This window comes from Liolophura sinensis, chromosome 7 (assembly GCF_032854445.1).
Source record: "Liolophura sinensis isolate JHLJ2023 chromosome 7, CUHK_Ljap_v2, whole genome shotgun sequence".
NCBI lineage: Eukaryota > Metazoa > Mollusca > Polyplacophora > Chitonida > Chitonidae > Liolophura > Liolophura sinensis.
The window spans coordinates 44,327,884-44,347,356 of NC_088301.1; the positions used below are offsets into that span (position 1 = coordinate 44,327,884).

At 36.0% G+C, this 19,473-nt stretch overlaps 2 protein-coding genes across 2 annotated transcripts in view; one reads left to right on the plus strand and one right to left on the minus strand.

Moving 5' to 3' along the window:
- LOC135470947 (heat shock 70 kDa protein 14-like) overlaps window positions 1-7,386 on the plus strand; it is a 13,114-nt gene extending 5,728 nt beyond the window's left edge. The window contains 7 exon segments of the mRNA XM_064749996.1: window positions 490-645; window positions 1,589-1,691; window positions 2,214-2,342; window positions 2,979-3,071; window positions 5,659-5,829; window positions 6,059-6,117; window positions 6,860-7,386. Of these exon segments, the coding sequence (XP_064606066.1) occupies window positions 490-645; window positions 1,589-1,691; window positions 2,214-2,342; window positions 2,979-3,071; window positions 5,659-5,829; window positions 6,059-6,117; window positions 6,860-6,935 (787 nt within the window). The 3' untranslated portion in view covers window positions 6,936-7,386.
- A 1,119-nt stretch (window positions 7,387-8,505) lies between these two features.
- Window positions 8,506-19,407, minus strand: LOC135470124 (protein-serine O-palmitoleoyltransferase porcupine-like). Its single transcript, XM_064748882.1, has 13 exons — window positions 19,272-19,407; window positions 17,695-17,977; window positions 17,030-17,264; window positions 16,590-16,633; window positions 16,199-16,380; window positions 15,725-15,831; window positions 15,066-15,191; window positions 14,393-14,493; window positions 13,651-13,727; window positions 13,299-13,362; window positions 12,971-13,056; window positions 12,522-12,626; window positions 8,506-12,326 (listed from the first exon to the last, which is right to left on the minus strand). Exons 2-13 carry the CDS (start codon window positions 17,954-17,956, stop codon window positions 12,228-12,230), a joined length of 1,488 nt encoding a protein of 495 aa, XP_064604952.1. The 5' UTR covers window positions 17,957-17,977; window positions 19,272-19,407; the 3' UTR covers window positions 8,506-12,227.
- Between the last annotated feature and the right edge of the window lie 66 nt (window positions 19,408-19,473).

A 19,473-nucleotide genomic window follows, 5' to 3' on the forward strand; every position in this document is an offset into this window, starting at 1 on the left:
AAACTGTACTGTAGTGTGGAATTTGTCATTTAACCCGAATCGAGTAAATATTTATTTTTTATGTATAAACTTGTACAGTTATACCTTCTAAAAGTCTATTGGTTTTTCGTACTTTTGTGTTTGATTTGGGCCCAAGATCTGTGAAGTATAATAGACAGCGGATACATGTAGTGACCTCATGATTAAGTTACTTGTTTTTGAGACATGGGTTTAGCTCCACTCTTGGATGGTAACTTTTAAGACTTCCGTGCTTATATTGTTTTAGGGCAAGACAGGGTTGATTGAATGGTTTTACCTGTACATGACCTGACGAAGGTCATTGGTTTATGCCACACATGAGGAAGTTCAGATTGATAACTTAGCATGCACACTGGTTCCTTGACCCATAAAAACTGGTCGCCATTACATAATTGATAATTCTTGATTCTTATTCAACACACAAACAACTAAATAAATATTATAGTGTCATATTTGACACTTTGTTTGCAGGTTGCATCGGTGTGATGCTAGAGAAAATAAAAGGTCACGTGTGAAGTTAAAAATGGCAGCAGAGACATGCAAACACACATTGGCAACTCTAGGCAATGCTCAGTGTGCCATAGACTCCCTTTATGATGGAATAGATTTCCACACAAATGTGTCCAGGTAAGTCCTTCAGATTTAAGTCTGATTTTAGATACAGTAAACTTTATCGTAGCTTAAGTCTTTAATATGGTTTTTTTTTTTCATTTATGTTGAAACATTACATTGCTTAATTACAGTTCCGTTTACACATGATGTTAACAGTAAAATTGGATGTATGAGTATGTAAGAGTTACTTCTGCAAGGCTAGCCTACGTTATGCATGAGGTTGAAAATATGTATGTATCTGTATTGAGGGAATGCTTTTTCTGTGGGTCCAGTTTGTCTCTGTCTGGAAAACTGCCCAGAGTATAATAATGAAACTCACAGTGAGTATGCTAAACCTTAAGTAATGTTCTAGTTTTGCATATTTAATGAATTTCGTGATTCTAATGAGCTATTGGTTTCTGCTTCAAAAAATGTCTGATTTTTATAAAAATTTTTGTACAGGTACATTTATTGTAACATCCAATTAAGGTTGAAATCCAGCAGAATCAGTGCATAAGATTTGCATATTTAATGGTTTCCTTGGTTCTTATTTGATGTGGATCAGGTTTTCTCTAATTTGCTCATATTTTGAAAATCATTTTTACAAGAATTGTGATACTCACATTTTGCATTGACTGTATGCAAGGCCTCAGATCCACTGTACAAACCATCCTGATCCGTGCATACATTTTTAAAATTAATTCTGTGATTCTCACTGGTCCTTTCTGTGCATAACTGCTCTAATTATTTTTTATTTTGATATTTGTGTGAAGGTTCATTTTTTGTAGCCTCAGATTAAATTTGAAAACCAGAGGCAATCTGTGTAGAAGACTCAACGATTTCCTGTATTCATATTGGTTGTAGGTTTTTGAACAATAGCTGCTTGTGTATGCATATATGATAAGCTACATTATATATGCAGAGTTGGGTGGCATTTATATCACCTTTAATTGTAACTCAGCTTTTCTTTATATTTTAGAGCAAGATTTGAGAGCCAAAGTAGTGGTCTAATTCCGCAGTGTATGCAGCCTATAGAACAGGTGTTAGCTCAGGCAGATTTACAAAAGGACGATATACACAAGGTAAACATTATGTTAAATTGCAGAATTTTTACTTGTAAGCAGGCAAGTGATCACTTTGAGAAAGTTTGTAAGACATGCATAATGTCTACGTCATCCATTTAAAAAGGATTTTCTACCATTTGATCATGACTTCAAAGGCCTTCAAAGGAGGTAATAGGCCTTTTAGATATGACTTCATGCCTTTTAGATATGACTTCATGCAAGTGAGAGGCAGAAGCTCACTAATAGCATTGTCAGCATTTTAACATTGTTATTACCAGTAGGCAACAAGACAGATTTTAAAAACTGCAGTCAGGTGGAAGTGCTACATGCATGAAATCTTAAACCAAATTCTTGTGCAGGTAAATATGCATGTAGATGTAATTTCAAGACTTAATGCAACCTTGATCCGTTGTAACCTGTTCAGATTTTACCTACATTTCAGCATATGTTTAAACTCTTTTGAGTAAAGTGTTTGTTTCTCATAGTTATCAGTATGCTGACTGAGTCTTGTTCTGATTTCCACCAATGGATATGTTCTAGGTTATTCTCTGTGGAGGAGGGATAAAACTTCCTATACTACAGAAAGCTGTAGGAGATTACTTTCCCCAGTCTGATCTGCTCACCACTATAAGTCCTGATGAAACAATAGCAATCGGAGCAGCGAAACAGGTACACTTGGAACAGAAAAGTACAGTTATACAAACATGTTCAATTTCTTAAACTTAACAACGTGTATTTAGTAAAAAGAGTGAAACCTATGACAAGTTATCATGAATGGGACCACTGAAAATGTCAGTTTTCTCAGGTGTTGGGTTAATTGGGGATGGCTTATATCTTTTCATACAATATGGTTGAGAAAGCAAATGTACAGGCGGTTAATGTAACTTTATTTAAAATCTGCACATATTTCCAAGCTTGTAACATTTTTTGGAAAATGTGATGTAGCAAACTTTGGTTTCAGTTTTGGACTTTACCAAAACCTAATTTGCTTAAACTAATTAAATTATTTGATTAAACATCATTACAGTCAATAAAATAAGGGTTTAAATACAGTAGGAGAAAAGAAATAGCCATTGGTTGGGATTAGCATTTCATTGCACTGACTGAACTAGCAACAGCATGAGGGGCCCGTGGACATGTGTTACAGAAAACATGCAGTGGTGCGTCGCTTGCTGCAGGTGTGATTAGCATTGTACGTACAAAATGGGCCTGACAAACACTCTGATGTTCATAGTTGTCAAGGTTGTTTTGTATATACTTTAAATGGATGGTCTGTTTTACGTTTGTTGGCTTTTTTATTTTAAGGCTGCTGTATTAGTTGGGAATCCTCCTCAAGAAATCAAAGAGAACACAGAAGACAATGAAATGGATTGCCTGGCAACATTTGTCTGTGTTAAGGTATACTATAATTATTGTTAACCTCACCTTCCTACATTCTGCTCAAATCTTTTTATATTTGTGCTCCAAGGCATCTCTTATTTCATTGAAGCAGAAAGCCACCTTCCCTTTATCCTAAATCGGTTACTTCTCATTGTAACAATCTAATGAGTTGCCCAGTACATATTTAAAGTCAAACGAATACTGTGACATTTAAGGAAGGAAAGGAGTTCAAGGTTTATTAGTATGATTAACTGATAAAATAAGTTACCATTTTTTCAAGGCAGCTGTTGGGTCATAGCCATTAGGAATTCAGCTTTTCCTTATGGCATCTTATGCTTTCTTGTGGAATGCAATGTGGGTAGCTTGATTTGTACTTATTCATGGATGGGTGTGTTTTATCTTGCAATTTTTACGAAATTTATTCCATAAACCAATTAAGTCTGTTCAAAATTGATATCCAACTTCATTACTACTGTTGTCATAGTCTGATTAATTTTTGAAGAAGTTTGCTACTGTGTATTGTTTCATTTTACCAAATACTGTAAATGCCTTTTTATTTACGGGCACAAACTTTCGCGGATTTGGTAAGAACACACATTCGCAGGAATCAGCTTTCGCGGATCTTAAAGTATAACGGGTATTAAACTTCAATACAGAAACATCCAGTAATAAAACAACTCAAGCATTCATTCTATACAGTACAGTAATTTGATTAAAGGAAGTTAATCCTCCTAAGCTTTAATCTTTTGAAGACTGTTAATCTTTATAAGACGAAGCCCTTACGTGCTGTGTGAGCAAGAATTCGCGTCCCCGCAGGATTAAATCCCACTTTTTTAATTCTCATGCATCAGCAGTGTGAATGAAACTTTGAGTGAACTGTGACAGATTTGAGTTAATTTCTCAGAAATATAAGGCACTGTAGATTTCAACAGTAATCATTCTTCTTTTACCTGATAAGACAGTCAGTTAGTACCGTAACTAAATCTCTTTGTGGAAATGGATAACCCTAACAAACCCTGCCAAAACTCCTGGTCTACCGAATCTACAGACCAGGTAGTCTTCAGAAGAGGGCCGAGATCATTCAGGCTGCAAACGACGCTGTAAATGTTGTAATGGCAGAAAATCCCAGTAAATGAAAGCGCAGTGACTATAACAGCTATAATGATGAGACAAGAACTAAGATTGTCCAAATTGCCGTGGAAATTGGCATAGCATGTGATGCCTGAAAATTTTTCTCTAGATAGGTCACTCAAAAAAGGTAAAGTCTGCTTACTTAAAAAAGATGAAGGAAACCCCAGCAGCATTATTCGATCCCTTCATAAGTCTACGACTGGTCTTCCCTTACTAATCGACAATAAACTTGATGAAATGGTGAGGGACTGGGTAAAAAAAGTCCATTTGAGTGGCGGAGTGATCAACCACAGAATTGTAACGGCCACAGCAGAAGGCATTATTCTAGAGCAGAACAAACTCCTACAGTTGGCTGAGACGAATGGGATATGTGAAGAGAAAGGGAACAAAAGATGTAAAGAAGTTGCTAGAAGACTGTGAACAGATGGAAACTTTCCTTAAGTGTGTGTCTGATGTCATCAGTCAAAACAACATCCCCGATGAACTTAACATAAACTGGGACCAGACCTGCCTCGGCATGGTTCCCGGAGGAGAGTGGACAAAGGCCAAACAGGGAGATAGACAGGTTAGTATAAAAGGGATCGATGATAAGAGACAAATGACTGCCCTACTCGCAGTTAGTAAAGCCGGGGAGTTTTTGCCACCCCAGCTTACCTACCCAGGGAAGATGGGTCGCTGTCACCCCCAAATCAAGTTCCCTGCTGACTGGGACATCACACACACTGACTCCCACTGGAGTACAGACGACTCCATACTGAGGTATGTGGACGAAGTCATTATTCCTTATTGCAAGAAACAGCGGAGAGCCTTAAGACTAAGACCTCCCAGAAGTTTTTAGCCATTTTTGACATATTCAGAGCTCACCAGGGAGCAGGCTTAATAGTCAAGTTGAAGCGAAACCATATCTATTGTGTTTTTGTACCAGCATGTTGAACTGACAGTCTCCAGTCACTCGACCTCTCAGGCAACGAAGAGTTTAAAGATGAACTTAAGAGCTACTTCCAGTGGTGGTATGCCAATGAAGTTCTGACCCATTTTGGAGACGGACATGTGGATACACACACAGCAACACTGAAGCCAATCCATGCCCGATGGATCATAAAGTGTCACAACATAATCAGCAAGAGATGGGATTTGATCCAAGCTAGATTTGTGAAAGCTGGTATTTCTAATTAATGTGTTTGAAAAACTATTAGATTTGTAGTGCTTGTTAAAGAATTTATAACTGTAACGCATGCTACATTAATAAATTACTTACGTGGGTTTTATATTCGATGGCACTTATTTTCGGGGAATTGTGTTTACTGCGAAATCTGCGAATGTTAGTATCACGCAAATGAAAAGGCATTTACAGTATTACAGATTTTGGACAGGTTTGACATTATGTTACGCTATGAGCAGGTCTGAACTACATGTATTTGCATCCACTATATGTGGTCTAGTTTATGATTTTATTTTTTACGCATATACTCAGGTGAAGAATTCAGATGGAGCTATGGAGTTGCAGCCAGTGTTCTCTAAAGGGCTACCGATTCCTGCAAGAAAGCATCAAACTTTCACTCTACATGGTGACCAGAACAGCTTTTGTCTGGAGATCTATGAATCTGACACTGGAGAATTGGAATCAGCACGTTTACTGGCAAAGGTAATAATAAAGGAATCTAAAAGTACAGAAGGAGTACTTGAGTGTAATTTGTTGGAGATATACTCATTTATCAGGCGTCACTATCTGTAAAGGTAACAGGTGATAATATAGACAAAGCTACAGTACAACAGGCAATGGAATTAAATGTTTGTCACATAATGTCTAACCTTTTTCTCCATTAAGATATTGAAAGGTGTTACTGAAGGATCTTGTTTTTTTTTTTTTTTAGGTTGTCATGAAGGAGCTCCCAAGTGAAGCTGTGCTAAAGGCAACTTTCCATTTTAGACGGTAATAGTTAACAGCAAATCCTATAAAATGTTGTGTTTAATGATTGCAACAGTGTATGTATAAGCTGATAAAGTGATAAAGTTGAGTGATTCTAGTCCATCCTATTTGTTAGTAATACTGATGGTACTACTAACTACTACTGCAGCATCTCCTGAAAGAGTATACAATGTCAATACTTTTTCAGGGAGGAGGACACATATCAATTTTTGGCTGTTATGGAAAGAACAAAAATTCATACTTGATTTGGCCAGTTGTTAAGCACTTTCTCTTGAATGTGAGGTGGCCTTAAAATAACATGATACTCATGATGATAGAAGAAGAAAAGATATAGACAATCAGTTTCATTTTGAAGGCATTGGTATTTTGATACACCTTTTTAAGAATTATTTGTACTGTCATATACCATCTGACATACCAAGACTTCACTGCAGGCAATTTTATAGTATTTGACAAGAGTAAAGAGTGTCAAATTTAAAACTGGGTAGTATTGGACTGCCATGATTGTTTGAAACATTTTACCCTATCTATTAATAAAGTGAGTGTGAGACATGACGTGGTTAGTTGAGTAAATGTGGTAATAATAAATGAATCACAGACTACATTCACAAAATTAACCAAATGCACATAGCACAATGAAAATTTCACCTGATGAATTAAAAGGTGTTATGTCACAGATTATTGGTCATACAGACATAGTATGTACATGTAGATGTACCTATTTTTCTCTGTTTTTGTTTTTTAGGGAGGGAAGTTTACATGTGAGCTGCTCAGAACCAATGTCAGGAAAGGAGGAGTCTATTACTATAGAAGCAAATTGATGAAGGGAATCAGTAACTAATGAATGGATAAGTTATGTTTGTTGTGTCATGTAATTTTTCATGTATCAGCATTGGCTCGAGTCAAACCTGACCCAAGTGGATCATAAACTGTGCATACCAGAGGTGAACGCTGAGTGTGTAGATCACACATTTAAAATAAAATTTCATGTATGAAATTTTCACGACCGGGAAGATGTTCTTGGGAAGTGTGTCCTTGATTCAAAACTTTTCCAGGCAGGCACCCATTGGAGAACTGTTCATGCTTTTTTTTTTATTTTTAGTTACACTCATTTCAGTAAATGAATTTCTGGTCAAATAAATACCATGTGTTATAACATTTGTTAAGATCACCACATCTTTCAAGATTTCTTATTCAGTGGGGCCAATAGTTCAGAACTGTGTTGAAATTTAGACCAGACCTAATTTTAATACCAGTCTCATCACAGTGCTAAGTACATGGCACTAAAAATCTGGACTAATACACTTCTGAATAACTGGACCCTGTACTTTTAATTAAACTGAGCTGTAAAAACAGGGTGGGGTGTCTTGTTTGATGTCTCTGGCATGAGGATGTGGTGGAGCATTATAAAACAGGGTGGGGTGTCCTGTTTGATGTCTCTGGCGTGAGGATGTGGTGGAGCATTATAAAACTGGGATGACAACTGATGACATTGATGACAATTGTGTGGCCTTTTGCCAGTTTGGTGTATATATCTGTGTCATGTGGAACAGTTGGTCAGTAATTTTGCAAAAGTTTCAAACACCATTAGAAATGACCACCATTTTATAACTGCAAACTTCATGGTGTTCAACAAGAAAAGGAAATAATCCCAAATATTTATGTTCTCCAAACTTTTGCTTTAACAGCATCCACCACCAGACAATGTTCAAGATAGTAGGTTTTTGAAATTAAGAGTTTGGTAATTGCAGAACCACTCCTTTACCTAAATACGAATATTTTCATAGTAGGTGAGATCAGAGAAGCTTGCAGGAAAGTGAATTCCTCCCCTTTGGCATCCAGCTGTTGCTGTTTCAACAACAGCTTACAAGCCAAGAGGTTTGTCTGGCACCTGGCAAAGATGTATGGTTTGCTCTGGTACTTTCCTCCACCCATGAACCTGGCTGCTGATATGTATGCATGAAAACTTGTTTTGCGATAAACAACAATCAATTTGTGGGATTAATGCATGTATCCACTTCCTAACAGATAGTGAGTTTGTTTCTTTTCGTCGGGAGGTTTGTCAGTTAGAGCATCTACCTTGAAGTCGAGAGACCTGGGATCAAACCCAGGTCTGGTCATACCAAAGACCTTAAAACGGTATTGTTGACCCAGTGTCAGGATAGTGTGACCTGGTGATCTAATGACTCCTTGTCATAAAACTGAATAATTAACAGTTGCATTTAATTTGTCCAGCTGTTGTGAAGGTCTGCCAGCAACCTGTGGATGGTCGTGGGTTTCCCCCAGGCTGTGCCCGGTTTCCACCCACCATAATGCTGGCCGCCGTCGTATAAGTGAAATATTCTTGAGTACGGTGTAAAACACCAATCAAAAAAAAAAAAAAAAAAAAAAAAAATCCAGCTGTTTTGATTAATTGTAAATCTTGTACATCATGACCAGTAAAATTGAAAATATTGGTTATTTCCATGCATAACTACCGTAAATGACCTAAAATTTCACCCATGACTAAAATGCTTGTTCTCATCCTGATCTTGAGAGTTATATGGGTCTTAGAGAAAGCTACTTTGGGATTACTTCGGAGGACACTATACAACTGAAAAAGTAAGTTTTAGCACCAAAAGTAATAACTAAATACGTTTTTTTTGTTGTGAAATGTTAGGTCATTTACAGAAGCTTATGCTGTCCCACCACACAAAAGACGTCACCAACCCTGTCACGAACTAAAGAAATTCATGATAGTTTTCCAAGATATTTATTTGCATAGATACAAAATATGTACCAGATTTAACAGTAAATAGCAATATGAGCTAACCACAGTGGTCATAAACATTTCACTGTGAAAAAAAAAAATAAAATAAAGATTAGCTCTTATGTCATGATGGTGCTTCTACAGTACTTTCTTCTATATACAACAGCATATAATGATTTATATTTTGAAGATGATGATATAAGTGCTTGGAGCAACCTAAAGCGAATTCCATGATTTGTTTGGGTCAAAAAAGGGGTTAATAACCAACAAGTGTTTGTCAGTGCTCGGGCAACGCCTTGTTGACAATTTCCAACAAGATTGGTGTGGCATATACCAGCAGATACGATCTGTGTTAGATGCATATAATTTTGTGACAAGTCATACTAGAGTCTTGTTAGAAATCATAAATACAGGCGAGTTTTGGCAAGTATGAGAGTTGGTACTGCTGGCTTACACGTAGATATTCGTAAATACAAAATACCCCAAGTTCAGATAGAAAATGTTCTGTGTGCAATCGAAACCTTGTTGAAGACCAGTTCCAGTTCATTTTTGTATGCCCAGCGTACAAGGACTTCAGTCATGAACATTTACCAGTGAAATATTTGTCAAATAGAATATTACATCATTTATTCTACTCGTGAAAAATGCATCCTCAAGTCTGGTAAATGAATCGGCTGTAAAAGTGCTGTTACCTAACTCAAGAGCAGTGCACTAAAATCCAAGGGCTGCCTAGTGTCAATAGTGCGTAAACTATTGTCCAAAAGATAAATGGTGTACAGACATTTTGAGTTACAGCACCAGCCTATGTACTTCCAGAGATGCATGCATACGGGTCTGTAGTGTAAATATTGTTAATAAAGGGATTTGTGAATGTTAAAGCACTTCATCTCTTGCACTGATTAGCCAGTGATATTGTGTGCTTGTTAATTATCTTAGTCTTCCAAAATCACCACTGTGTGTTTCAAATGATTTTCTTCTTAGCCATTTTAAGGTTGATTTATGTTTAAGATTGTTGACTTTTGGTAAGTTACTGATGAACTTTCTCACATGCTGTGCAGACTAGGAGTCCAATTTAATGTAATAACTGTAAAGTTTACCTGAAGTCTGTAATGGAAAAATTGCACTATTAACAGCACATAAAAACATTAAAATTATACTGTTTATAAGTTTTTCAGATAAGAAATTGATAAACTTTGTAAAAAAAAAAAATCATAAGTAACCCTCTAAGGTGGATCAATCGGTCAAAATCACACAAAATGTGTCACTTGAAAAATGCTAAACTTTAGGTGAAATACATTGCTCTTGAACGAAGTCATTTGCACCTGACGTCACATTCAGAAATTCTTGGGAAAAATAATCATAACTAGGCATTGTAAATACAAAACAGAACATACTAGAATGCCACAGAAATGAAAAGCAAAAAATAAATTGTTTTGAAGTCATAATTCCTTTCTGTATTATGTTCAATACTGAATCTTTGAAATCATCGCTTCACAGTTGCATGTTAGCTTCAAACACCATATTGGCTTTGAAAAAAAAAAGTTAAACTATGAAAATGTCCTTAATCTTGCATGTTCAGCACCATGATACAGACTTAAAAACCACCAATGTAAAGTGGTGGTTTCCAATTCAAGAATTTATTACAATAGGTTCTAGTGACACAATAACGTCATTATGTTGTAATGTTATTTCTAATACTATACAAATATGCGTATGTCAGTCCATATACACAGTTAAAAAATAAACTTAGCCAAAAATAATGTCTTCCTCAGTAAACAACAAAATAACTTTTTTGTATGTCGAAGGTTTTACAATATTACAAATAAGAGGCAGTTGAATAATTAGAACTTTACTGCATGTTCATAACATTCCTAAAATTGCAAGACAGACTAGTATTAAATGACAAATAAAGCCATCAGAACAAAGACCATCTTTGCTTAAGTGTAATATTAAGATCATAAGCGAAAATTGTAGCCTCCTAACATGGCGTTCAGCAGTAAGGGGACTGTGCAACAACAGGTTGACCCGTATCAGTATAAAGGCTCGGGTGGGGTGGCTTACTTGCCTTCGGTAAGTTGTCTCGGTGAAGTAGCACTAGATAAAAGAGTGGTAGAAATCCGTCCTGCAACAAGGAGGCACATTACATGTACTCTAAGGACTCCTTCGTCGTCACATGACTGAAAAATTGTTAAATACGACGTTAAACCCTAAGAACTAACTCGATCACTTCCTACAAATTTATGATGGTAGCTTCCGTACATGTACTACATTTTTCTCATAAATGATTTCTAGAATTGTAAGAGTGTGTATATATTACATAATGAGGATTTTTATCTTTGTAAATTAGATGACATCAGAGAATTTTATAAATTTTAATTAAAAGGTAAAAATCTTTCCCACAAAATACTGACTGAAAACCTTGATTCTGAATTCCCCGTCAACATTTCTTGATCATATATATCATTTATATATAGATACATCATGTAATCCTTTACTGATACAATGAAAGCATAGCAGCAAACCATACTTCATATTAATACATACCCCAATAAATAAATCTTTCAACTTATCACACATGAAGTTTTTCCCCATAAAAAGATATGTCTCTAAGCCTCGTGAGATTCACATAAAGCCAAAAGGCCACACTGTACATGTATATAGCCATTATATGTAAGTCTTTGGATGGTATAAATCTATAAACTGCTTGGGCTGTCATGATGAGAATTTTTAAGGCTTATATCTGCAAGAGCCGTAAGGTAGCAAAAAGCACATTCTTCTGTCTCAAAAATAAAAATACACAAGAACACTTTCTAAATCACCCAACAAGTCAAAATGTGAATACCACATTCTTGTGTATCAAAAAAGTAGACAAGAATATCACCTTTCTCAGAACTCCTGTAAGCTCAATGCAAAAAATTAAATTAGCACTGGCCACAGATACTGTATTACAGTGAGAGGATATAATTTGTATAGAAACTCTATTTACTCTTATCAAATTTATAGCAGTCTCCTCGGTTATAATACTTAAGCTGTTAGCATAGCACACAAACAGCATATTTTAACATTATCAACAACTAACATTGCCCACAAAGAAACTTTTCGTCAAATGGACAAGTTAATTGTACCTAAAGTGACACAGTGTACCCTTTGCATTTGATAGTAAGGGGTGAGAAAGGATCTAAATTTTCTCCTGTGACTTCTACTTTAACACTCTTCTGTACATAGTGTATCATGCAAAGAAAAACTGTCACAACAATGTCAAAGAGAAGGAGCGCGAGCATAAAAGTTGTTGCCAGTGTCAAATTATTCTGCTGCTTGGGCTAGTTAATGTGTGCTAACCTTGGATGAGTCCAGCTATTGCTGTTCATATTAGAATGTGGAAAACAAAGGTACCAAGGGCAAACCAGTGACTAGCATAATCTAGGTTGGCCCATTTTCCCACTGTATGCCACATAGTATAACCCTGTAAAAGGCAAAAAAATAACATAAGATATGGGGTATAGTGTCAGTTATGAATATATCCAGTGAAGTACTCAAACCACCTTCAGATACTGGTAGCAAAACATGCAGTTATTATGATTTCAGTCTTATGCACAAAGTATTGGTATTTCAAAATTTAAAATCAATATTTTTGTTACAAAAAAGATATACTACTTACTGTCTCTTCCTCTGGGCTACTGTCAAACATGAGACCAAGGTAGGCCAGGTGAAAAACAGCCACACCTCCAAATGCCAAGTTTGTGATTATCACAAAAGGGTGTAGCTGTAATACAATGTCAGCAATTTTCTGAATAATTAAAATAAAAAGGTTGGACAACAAACCACCTTTTCAAAATGTTACCGATTCCCCGAACAACTAAACTAATACACTTAAACTACAAATCACCTTTTCAAAACCATTTTCAGTTTCTTTCTGCTTACATAGGCAAATGAAATCTGTAATACATACATTACAAGAGCTATTCAAAGTTTGCTCGGCTTACCCTGCTGTTAAACAACATCTACAATATGTCATCTTTGTATTCTTTACTACATTCTATCATGACATTCGAAAACAGTGTTTTGTGTGTGATCTAGTCTAGACAGTTGGGCAATTTACTTACTTACCCGTTTAAAGCTATGGCCACAGTCTGGTTTACATCTCCTGGCTTGAACACATGCATCAAATATCCGAGATAATTTACTTCTAAAGACTGAAGAAAAAAACCTAACATGAATGGAGATTAAATTAATATACATGTACACAAATATTTCACATCTCAAGAGAAATTTTCATGTGACTTGCAGTTTTTCCTAATTTTATATATCTTTGCTTTATTTGAGCAATTCTAGGACGGTGACATATACATGCACTATAGGATACAAAAGTATAGCAGTAAGCTTAGAAGTGCAAAGATATAAGAGTTTTAATTCTCTAATAAATACATATACTCACCAAATTCTACGTATGTATAAAACCCCAATGAGAGCAGTACTGCAGCCAGCTGAAAATTCAACCCCTAATAAATAAAATAAATAATTCACCTGAGTTAAATAGTTTAAAAGATATGGCTCAGATGATAATTTACTACTTGTAAAATTCAATTCCAATATACTTACAAAATCTTATCAACTAGGCAACAATGTCAATCAGTCTCATCAGAAGATTATTGAGTGTATGTAATTATGTAGTTTACAAACTATAAGTAATGTATTGTATTGGTTTCATTTGTTATTAATTAGATGTCTGTCTTAATTACAGGTTTATGTACTAAAACAGAAACAGAAAGGTATAAAAGCAGACTTACGTGAAGAAGTGAGCTGGCTGCATAGGTGAACAGTACTGCTGCAAAGTTACCTGCTGGTTTTACTGTTTTAAAGACATCTGCCAGATAAACAAGTTAACACATTTGTAAGTCAATCACGTCTGCGTCAAACCATTATATATGAATGTACTGAGAAAATTCAGAAGAAATATTTAGAGTCCATAAAAGAAAATGATTCAACTTTACTTTTTCTTAACTAATAACATCTTCTAGGTTACACATGCACAATCTGTGCACTTCGGTCCAAGATTTCCCTGCTAACTGAATTGTGAAGGTGCACACAAGTGAAAGATAACACTGTCACAAGACATTTTAGGTTTTTGATACGCTATAAATTTCTGCACTGATATTTTGCACCAAAAACTGTATCAGAATTTTGTCTGTTTTGAATAGAACTGAAAACTTTTTGCCCAGTGTTACTACCCATCCACCCCCTTGACATTACCAAAGTAACAAAATGATATGACCACTTCCAGCAAGCCCAGCTAGGTTGATTTTTTGATATATTGATGAGAATTGTGCAAGCTAAATGTGCTATGACATGGTATCGCGCAAAAGTTTAGGCGGTATACATTTTTGAGATTGAAACTGACAAATTTACTACATAGATAGTGAAGAAAATCAAAGACAAACAATATTTAATGAATGACACCTTGTACCCAATCCCATCTAGTGGCATAACTTTATGGCCTGTACTCGTTGATACTGGATAAGAGGGACTTACAGAACCGAAGCCATGTGTGCATAGGGAGATTCCAGTTGGTAACCACGTCAACAAGAGAGCGGGGTAGTTCTATATTCCATGGACGAGCTACTGCTATATCCCTGACAAACAAAAAACATGTTATTATTAAATGCATGTAATACCTAAACATTGGAGCAAAAACATCATGTCACTATTATTTCTTGCAGTTTTCTTTTTTGTCAAGTAATAACTTACAACGCATACTACAAAGTCATGCTCACTGCTATAAATTTCCCTAAGGGTAGGCCTAAATACTGCAATGGGAAACAGAAATGTTGTTTCTTAAACAAGTATTCTGGAAAGATTGCTTTAGCAAACAGAATAAGACAAAAATGGCCATAATTTTGTCAAAAATGAACAAAAAGGCCTGGAACTTGATCTTGATTTGCGAGTTACTAGTATGGTGAAGACATTTACCAAGTTTCAATTCAATACAATGAACTGTTTTGAAACAAGTCTCACCAACTAATATACAATGGACAGATAAACCGACAGACTAGGTGTAAACCTATAGCCCCTTCTGCTAATAAAGTATATCTACCAATGAATGGGAGACTTGTCACGTGACAAAGGCTTGACAAAATATCAATACAAATGCACAAATTTGAGAGTTGAAGCCTTTTGTAAATTTTTGGAGCAAATTTATACATACCATGCTTCCAAACCACAGCTGACTGAATACCCAATCCCACTGACCACAACTGTGACTTCAGACATGAAGCTAACAAAATAGTGACTAAACCGAAATGACTGTGCATCCCGATAAGCCTCCAACCAACTGAAAGCAAGACAGAGAGATATTGCCTTTTAAATGAACTGATTCAAATATCCATGTTGTTTTGGATGTTTATTTTTGTATGGCTCATAAACATGTGCATGTAAAAACCTTCTAAAAAAGGGCTGAGGCACACTTACACACATAGGCTATCTGTACCTCCCTCTCCGGCCGTAAGTGGGAAGGTCTGTCAGCAACCTTCAGATGGTCTTGGGTTTCCCCGGGCTCTGCCCGGTTTCCTTCCATCATAATGCTGGCTGCCGTCGTATAAGTGAAACATTCTTGAGTACAGCGTAAAACACCAAACAAATCAAATAAATGAATCTCTGTACATCTATGTTTGTTAGCTAAAAATGTGTAAGTTTATTGTTGAAAAGTTTTGAAACAGTTTGGCAGAACAGCAGAAACCTACATAGCCCCACACCCATAGTGAATGTTAAAAATTGAATATACAGGAAAATATAATGTACACAAAAGCTGTACTTGCTACCATGTGGCAGGGCTTTTTCTTGACAAACAATTGACATAGAACTTACTCTGATGTCCCATTTAAAATCAGCCATGGAATCAAACAAGTGGAGACAACTACACACAGAATAGCCAAGACAGAACTCAGGAGTATTTTCTTTATCCAAGCTATGCTCTAAAAAATAAATCACAAACAAAGCAAGTTAGGCCTAGCTATAATTACCTCAATGTTTCAGGATGCCTGGCATACAATGAAATGCCTTTACACAGGCACATTACATAAATAAATAAAAATAAACAAATATCTACATGTGTTCATATTGAATTTAATGTATTCCTTCAACTCTCTGAATCCAGCTACAAGGTTTGACTGTCTATACAGTATAATTTCTGGCATGAGCAAAACTATTGTTCATCTGCCTTTTTTTCCAAAAACCACAAGAATATATGAAAGCACAATTCTTCTAACATACACAAAAGCCTTTGTTTTAACATGCACAGCCCTCTTCATAGAAGAAAGGGTAGAATATACACAAACTTACAATACTTTGTTGAGATGAAGCTCTTTGGTATTCAGCATAACTGAACCAAGGTCCAAATATCACAGAACCAACATGAAAGGAGTAACCAATGAAAGCCCAAATACTGGGTGTCTTAATGATTGTGTTATTGTCAAGGTCAAATGCCAGAGAGATAACCTTCATTGACAATATCATTTGTGAGCCTGTAAAGATATAAATTAACAAAAGTCAATTTAAGCTAATAATAAACATGTCTTTTTCATATGAGAACATTGATAAAAAGAAATTTAATACCACACATAAGAAACAAACAATTTATTCTGCACATGAAATCTCAAAACCTGGAATTATAACATGTCTTGCCTTTAGCATCTCTCTATTCTGCCACAACAAAATGCATTTTACAACTTACCTCTTATTTTGTGCCACAGTATTGGATCAGCGAATATCAATTCACTATAAGCAAAAGAAAGCAAAAATGTAAAAACATAATCAACAGATAAGTTAGTTACATAATAAAGACATCACTTTAGCAGCTAAAATTTGAAACCAATAATTATTGCAGCATACCACAGAGTTACTAGAATAATGCCGCTTGCATACCTTAAAAGTTTGTTATTCTTATTTGCCCACCATAAGGCGGTGTTGGGGGGGGGAGGGGGGCAGGGTAAAAATGATCTGTATAACATTAGGGTGTGAACAGAAGTTTCAGAAATCAAAATGGTTATGCCAGGACAGGAGATGAATATAATGAAGGATTTATAGGTAAACATGCAAACTAAGTTTTGGTCTGGTGAAGTCTAATACACACTTAATGCAAATAAAACTGAATGTAAGCTTCATTTCACCTACCATGACAGTAAATAAGCCACTGTGAAAATGGAGAGAAACATGCCAGAGAAACCCTTAAACTTCCAGCATGTCAAGGTCAGCATTGTGAAAGACAAAGCATCATAGATAACCAGGAAGATTAGGCTGTAATCAAAAAACAGGTGGAGAGCTGAGAGGCCAAATATGGCACAAGTGATGTGAAGAACAGATCTGGAAAATACCCAGCCTCCTTCATTCTCCTCATCATTGACATCATCTGGAACAAAGATAAAACAGAGGTCACACCAGAGATTGATTGATTACTGTTTTAATAATGCTTTGCTCAAGAATTTTTCAGATACAAAAACCGTTTCGTAAGTGGAGGAAACTTGTAACTACAAAATATAACTGGGCAGTAGGACCAGTGTCCTTTAAAATCTTCTGGTCCTACTTGATCTTATAGCTGGTTTCAGTTAATAAAGGAAAGCTCGATCAAATAGTCATAAAATTCGTTTTAATTCAAGAATAGTATATGTCATATTTTTTCATGATTCTTCATAAATGTAGGTATTGCCACTGCAAACATGGTCGTGACTGACTGGGTCATGGGGCCAGTGTTAAGTTTGAACCCTGACGTCACTAAATTATGATCTTCCTTTCAGCGTAAAATAGATTATGCTGAATACACATAATATTCATTAACTTACCATTCTGAGAAAGAAAGAAGGTCATCATTTTGTACATGAAGCACATGACCAAAAGAGGCAGGACTGAGTGGGCTGTTTGAGACCATGTTGGGATAACACATTTCTCCATGAGATCCCATAATGGCAACCTCTCCTGTTCATACGGCTCCTGGTTGTAATATTTGAGTAGCTCCTCTGCTACGTCAGGATCCAGCTCTCCATTATAATAGGCCTGCAAGAGTTCCTCTTCACTGAGATCACCATCATAGTACATGTCATCCATCCTGCATTACTCACACATCAGCTGAATGTGAAACAGAGTTTAAATTGTTCTGTAAAAATGGATTAAATTATCCATGCATTTCTTATTTTACACATTAAAGTTTTAGAGCAAACAGCTTTCAACAGGACTTGTCATACTTTTTCATGTCATCTGATTTCTTATTAATGTATTTCACCAATGTACTTAACAGAACATTGTAACTCACATAAGTAATGGTGGCAACAGAGACCCCTGGAGGATGTTATATCTCAATGTTATCTATCATAAATAGTATATAAAGCAAGGTACATAGAGTATGATACATAGGCCACATTTGCAAATTGCTGAACTGGTAACAACAATCACATGAATATGAAGAAAGTTCTTTGATAATATACAGGCAGGGTAATGACTGATTTTTCTGATCAATTCTGACTTAGTCAGGGATGCGAACAGAAGGCTCTCATGTTACAGAACAATTTATTCCATTATACTCTTTAGGATTTTTCACATTTTATTCTTCCTATATGTAGACAATTAAGAATTAATGTATCATTCATTTCTACATTTCATCATCATTTTAACGTATAACACTATTTGGATCATATCTCAGTCAATAATGTCATCTTACAGCAGCCCAGCACCAGTTCGAGTATATTTGCATTGCTGCCTCATCTGAATCACATGTCAAAGACACCAGGCATGACACCATAATCAGTCACATTATACCAGGTCAACCACACCTTGACCTGTCCCTTATCCTGGACATCAACATTTCTAAAATCTTAAAATACACTCCAGCTTTAGATTGAACTTTATTCCCTCCTTATGAGAAGACGTTCTAATCACTAAGTCCTCGCAGTGCAGCCCCTTCGGCTTCTGACATAAAAATGCTGCATTAGCAGCATTAAGTTTTCCAAAAATTCTCCTGGACAATGAATTCTGTGGATCTTGTGAGATCTTATGAGGAAATCCTTTGGATATCCATTACCCCAGTATTACCGGGCAATAAATCAGTTACGCGTCGATAAATAAACCACATAATGCCAGAAGTCCAGGTGGAAAGCGCTCATTTATTGATAACGAAAATTGATCGATTTTTGTTCACGAAATCGATTTTAATGTGGTAGCGCCATTAGCCAATGGAAATTCATGACACATACTGACATAGTTCCTCGGCGCATAATAACAGGTTTTCTGCAAGTAAAACAAATCAAGCTGATGATAATATGTCGAAATCTGCGCCTCGGGTAACGCCAACAACGGCCCCCATCTGCGCAAATATTTGTATAAGCGCATGAACGCATCTGCCTAGAAATAATTAGCTTTTTCTCACCTACCACCGGGTCACAGGATGGATCTTAAACTATCTGCTGACAACCATGCTGCAAATGACAATATCGGGGGGAAATGAAGTTTCGCATATTTCCCATAGACGGACATTCTCCCTATCCAGCGTTGCAAATGTCCCCGGTCTCAGAGAATGTTTAATTTCATCTCCATGAAGATAGGATTTGCAGAATTATAACTCATTAATT